General features: G+C 30.8%; 1 protein-coding gene across 1 annotated transcript; it reads right to left on the bottom strand.

Annotated features, from left to right (window-relative positions):
• On the bottom strand, positions 1-2375 carry LOC126920425 (2',5'-phosphodiesterase 12-like). Its single transcript, XM_050730762.1, has 6 exons — positions 1370-2375; positions 1163-1302; positions 798-1084; positions 570-722; positions 369-489; positions 1-294 (listed from the first exon to the last, which is right to left on the bottom strand). Exons 1-6 carry the CDS (start codon positions 2197-2199, stop codon positions 32-34), a joined length of 1794 nt encoding a protein of 597 aa, XP_050586719.1. The 5' UTR covers positions 2200-2375; the 3' UTR covers positions 1-31.
• Between the last annotated feature and the right edge of the window lie 3709 nt (positions 2376-6084).

Raw genomic sequence — 6084 nt, 5'->3', positions numbered from 1 at the left:
TTTTTTTTTCACGATACTACAATATATATTTTTATTTTGACCATTTCAAATCAACACACAATGATATATGATCACTTGGTGACACTATAGATGGAAGACCCGTATATGCACTAAGTTCTGCTTTACTCGGCAATGGTATAACTTGTTCAACTGTTAAATAATCCGTTTGATAAAATATATAATCTAAACAACCAGAAAAGGTAGCTGTGTAATTTGTGTATTCTGGAGTACCACATGCACTAGACAAGTTCATGTTATGTTTAATAGATACATTTTGTACATGTTCTTCAGCATCTATGATATAATAGAATATGATTAGTATAAATCAAAGTTTATAGAAATTATTATATAAAAACCATAAAACTAACCAGATTTCCAATCGGCATGATCTTCTGGTATGTAATTTTGAGTTATTAATTGATAAACGCCACTTTCTGGGACACTGTTGAAGTCACCACAGTATAAAATACTAACGTTGCATTCGGGATTCTGTAAGTTTTTAATACATCATTAATTACATTAAATATTTTCATTCCACAATTTTCATTTGATTAAATTTTTGCAGGTACCTCCTCTTTCACTTTTTTGGCAAATGTGCGTAAATATGATAAACCGCAATATGCTTGTAACAAACGTATATGATCGGCTGTTGCACGGAAATATAAATGTGTATTACCAACAATTAAAATTTCAGGATTTTCTTTAGATCGAAGTGTTACTATCTATAATGCATTATATATATCATAAATAATTATTAATAAATCATATTTAATTATAAAGTGTAATTATTCTAGTACCTGAATAATCGTATTTCTGTTTAAGAATGTTTGCTTTACGCGGCTGTTCTGAATTTGCGTCCAAACAGTATTAAATTCATCTAAATGTATGCCTTGAGAAATAACCTTGTAATCACAGGACAATTGATCAAACCTGTCCTGATTATAAAATATTGCGAGACCTTCCCGTAAATCATTCTTTAAATTATATATACTACTATAGTTTAATATACTTAAAGACCTTTGCAAATCATTTTCATATACTGAACTATCTACTTCTTGAAGACATATTATGTCACTATTGTATCCTGTAGAAATTTGACAATACCATTTATATCTTTTTATTTTCAATTTAAAACATTGATATAATCTAGTTAAAAAAATACCTATTAATTCTTTAAGAATTAGTAATTTTCTATAATCCATAGATAAAGCATAATGTGGGCAGTATGGATATAAAGTTTCCTTAGAGACAGAAGTTTCTGAATATACATTTGCTAATATATTGTATGAAGTTACTCTGAAACTAAAATTTCAGTTTAACAATTATGTTAAACGAATGTAATTAAATTATATTTCCACTTAAAACTTACCTTTTACCTGACAATTTATCTTTAGTAAAAGCATGTCTGATATTAAAAAGACACAAGCCAGGTCCAACTTGTACAGTATTATTTGATACAATCTCTGTTAAAGGTCCAGATTCTATATTATTCTTTGGAATACATGATAATTTCAATCTGCATCCTAAATCAGAAGAACTTGGAACATATAAAAATCCTTCTCCTACAGGTATCCACTTATTCCTTTCATTTTTATACCAGTTAAAAATTGATTTTGATTTGTCTATATTTGTTCCTTTAAATTTAGAGGGATAAACTGGAAAATCAATTAAAATGCTCGATGGTAGTTCTATTTTGATAATGGAAGGTACATTTTGCTTTAATATATATTCCTCATCAAAAATGACTAATTTTATGTCCGATGAATTGTTTAAGATTGTTTGACATGTGAGATCACCATTAAGGACAGAGTCATTTCTTAAAAATTTTACATTATTTCCATTGTCTCTTTCTAAGCTTTCTATGGGTATTACACACTTTTTCTGCTTTTTCAATCTTCGATAAATTTTTTCCTTTAAATGTATATTAATATTCTTATCTATTCTTTGAACAAAATTATTTATGGATTCGTCCACTTGTCTGTGAAAATTGAATTGTCTATCGAAGTTTAATTCGGGTTTGATGTAACGTAACGACATCTTAAAGTTCTTACTTCCCTCTTCGTGAAATAAAATAGCTTCATTCATGTTTAATCGTGTCACTATTTGTGAGTAATTTTTTAAAAATTGTTGATGAATTGTTGAAATAGGTAAAAGAGGGGTTAGGTACCTTAAATGCAAAATACGATTTAAAATTGACATTTTACAGAAACATAATTTTTATATATTTTTATATATAGAAAATCTATGCTTTTTTGTGAAGAATTTGTAATATAAATCTTAAAAACGATGAATATACGTTTGAGCAGTAAAAGCTACTTGCCGAAATTATTTTCTTACTGCCAGAAAACTATTGTGTGTTCGAAACTATTAAAGTGCCATCTGTCGTCATGATATGAATGCAAGTTTATTAAATATATGTTATTAATGGTTGATTACATTAGTTATATATTACATCGGTAATGTTGGGAATGACATTAAAGTGGCAAAGGAAGTCTATAATGTGTAACATAATTAATATGTACATATGTATAATATATAGCTCGTCTGTACCATAATCTGTGCAGAATAAATCTTACATCATGGAGAAGGTACAGGACTGTTTGTGTTACATACATGCAGGCATACAACCAACGATACAACGGCTTTCCACATCTGTGATACCTTAGCCAAGATACAAGATATACGTGACATGCAATGCTTTTTCGTATCCCATGTTTTTAGAGATCACTTATGAATCATGGACATAGGAATATATTACATGTTGCGCTATCGATTCAATATAGTACCGGCTTGAATTAAAATTAAAGTTTTCTATGAAATTACTAATAAAATATAGAATAAATGTATGTATGATTTTTCAGAAGCTCCTTTGAATTTTGCGGTCATTGAATTGTTGTTTAGTGGCGAAGTTCAGAACGTAACCATCTCTTAGTAGTTACGTAGGCCACCGTGGGAGTTTTAGTCGGTAAGAGTCCGACACTATCCCGTCGATTCTCCCAGACAGCGGTGGGGTATCCATGAGGATTTTCCGACGTAAAACAGAAAAGTATTGTTAGTGTTTGTTTATATAAGTGTGCTAGTACTTAATGCATGTATCATCAATTCTCAATTGGTGAAAATCATATTTAACTGCTAACAATTTAACATATTAACCATTTATTTGTATACCATATTTTACACAATAAAACATCTTTATCACGTAAAATGCAAAATATAGATAGAAATAAAATTCTCTAAAATTAAACAATTTTATTCTAATCTATTCTGATTCACTTCCAATCCAAAAAATATCAATCAAGGATTAACTGTAGTAAGGTGGATAAATAGAAAATAGATGGGTAGAAATAGCGTCTGATATTGAATTACACAGTTGTTTTAAGATTTAGTTTATTTTTATTTTCAGAATTAGCCTTTCGCGTCGGTATTCCTTAAAACCCTTTTCGTTGTTTATTTCGCATAACAATCAAGGGATTGGTCGTTTTACAAACGTACGCCGGGGGAGAATTTTGTTTTTATAAATTGATGTTTTAAATGAATAAATTGTTGTGCGTAAAAGGAGGGTGGGTGGGATCGTGTATTGGGAGGGCTTCCGCAGCAATCTCCACACCGGTGAAACTCGGGCAATCAGTATTATTTCATATATGATTACTAATCGCATTACAGTACGTAATACAATCATTAATTATGTAAGAAGTAATACGAGCTGATTGGCTCGCGATTGTAGTTAGCTTTATTAAATAGTTTCTGTATGAATAGAGATGACGTAGGTTTTTACCTTGTAGTTCATTTTGAGTAAAATATCATTCTCAAAAGCTTAAAAAGTTGTCATTGTATTCTTTGAAGTTTATTTTATGATAATATATACGTTGCATATAATTCTGCGTTAGAATGAACAATTATTAGACATAGTCATATTGTAATTCTAAGATAACGGTTGGTATCATCGGAGCGACCAAGTTCTTTCCGATGATCAGTTATGAAACTCCACGTTCTATGGATAAGGTAGAATAGGTAAAATCTTGTCAAAACTTGTGTTATTGGTAAGGCTGCGATTCTGTGTTCCCCAGTTTATTAACTGCCAGTATTTTTCAACGTCTGAGTTTTTATTTATCTTAACTTTTATTGTCTTAATCACCTCTTATCGAAAGTTTGGAACTTCGGTAAAAATAAACTTTTACAGTTTGCGATTATACGAAGTAAGATGGGAAAGCACTTGTTTTTAATTTCTTTTTGTTTCATAATTTTATGGGATCTCTCCTATTCTTTTTATTTGATTCGTTTATAGTTTCATAAATTCCCTTCTATTCTCTCGGTTCGCAAGATCTTCGCAACATCTTCTCAAGATTTTTCTGTTTTAGATTATTACTGTTCCGGAAGAACATCTTTTGCAGCAGCTTCATACTTTTGTGTGTCATTGTTTTATTCACAGCATATTAAAAACTTAGAATGCGATGATAAAGTAGGTATTCCAAATAGTAAGATGAAAATTCAAGAGAGAAATTATCGATCTAGTTTTATCAAGTTTTGTCTAGTCTAATTGTCTAATCGATGTAATCATCATAATTTTGCATATTTAGATTTAGTAGAAAATTTTCAAATTACTATTCAATTATTTCTCAATACTTCTTTACTTAATTGTGGTATGAAAAATTTAATTATTAATTAATAATTTGTTATCCTGTTGCGACCATCCAACTGTCGTCCATTACCATCTAATCAGCCATCGACCAGCCCAGGCAAAATATTTTTGATCTTTTTAAGTTCAATCTGTTGGGAACTGAAATTAAATTAAGAGATATTTCTGTAATCTTTCTTCAAAGTTTTGCCGCAGAAAAATGTCTGAAATTTTAAAACAGTTAGCAGGAAAGTGATTGCCCGGAACTACTTCTTAAAAATAAAATGATCCAAAGACAGACTGTTGTTGTTTTCAATGTTCCAAAAATGACGAATGTGAAGGTTGGGCACACATTGGGTGCACAGATCGAGAAAATATTAATTATTTTATTTGTGTACATGTAAAGATAGGATTTGAATAAATATTTTTTTACATTATTAATCATTTAGATCAAAAATTTTATTAATTAAATAATTGATCGATACCGGACGACAATTTTTCGCCTGTTGCAAATTACTACATTTAATCCGTCATCGATCGGTCGTTGATCGTGACGTTGTCGTTAGGTGATGGCTCGTGCTATATGTTATATATTCACCCTTAATCGTATTGAAATATTATATTATTAGCGCACATTGATCAGTTACAACCGTTATAGTGAATCACTTATTTATGATGGTTAACTTGGATTCGAGTGTTTTATCGTATGTAATGATATGAGTGATTATCAGTCGGTTATTGTAGAAATTTGCTTTTTCCTGTTTTTAAGATATTTATTTTGCTGGTAATTGATATAGGAGGGTTTTGATATTTGAGACTTCTCAAAGTTGTAACGATAAAAGTATATGAATGTACATGATTTAGTATGTCGATTCAGTATATCAGATGTCGATAGAACGATATTCTCGTCGCTCTAAGTTTCAATTTGTTTTTCTTTGCAATCGTGCGTATCTTTATTTAAGGTTGGCATTACGTTAAAAGCCGGGAAGATAGGTGTTGAGAATTGTCGATAATCCAGAATTCAATCGGTGGTTTACATAGTAGCGATACCGTTATCATTCGCTTTTACAGGATTATACGGATCTTACGGATTTGTGGTGACGATGGTGGCAACCGGGTGGTAACGTAACATTGCGACGTATGTATTAGGTGTATGCCCTTGAAGTATACGTATAGAAAGGAATGTCCAATCTTGCAAGATGCTACACTATTCACGATATTTTGAATTAACTCCTACGAATATAGATATCCCGGGCCGAATATTGGAAACCGATATTCACGACCCTTACTCTTCGAGTACCAACGTGTACGTAGTCGTATCTTCTGTCTTGTATCTTTATTCGATGCTAGCGTTGCCAAAGGTCGCTCACCGATTAGTTTATTTTCAACTATCGACCTATCCTACCAATATTTCGTCAACGCTTTCAAACACTTCCATTTCAGTAATTAATTCTAGAGTTTCTTATCAA

The sequence above is a fragment of the Bombus affinis genome, chromosome 9 (assembly GCF_024516045.1).
Source record: "Bombus affinis isolate iyBomAffi1 chromosome 9, iyBomAffi1.2, whole genome shotgun sequence".
Lineage (NCBI taxonomy): Eukaryota > Metazoa > Arthropoda > Insecta > Hymenoptera > Apidae > Bombus > Bombus affinis.
The sequence above is the reverse complement of the archived record's forward strand: the minus strand, read 5'-3'. Positions and strand labels throughout refer to the sequence as shown.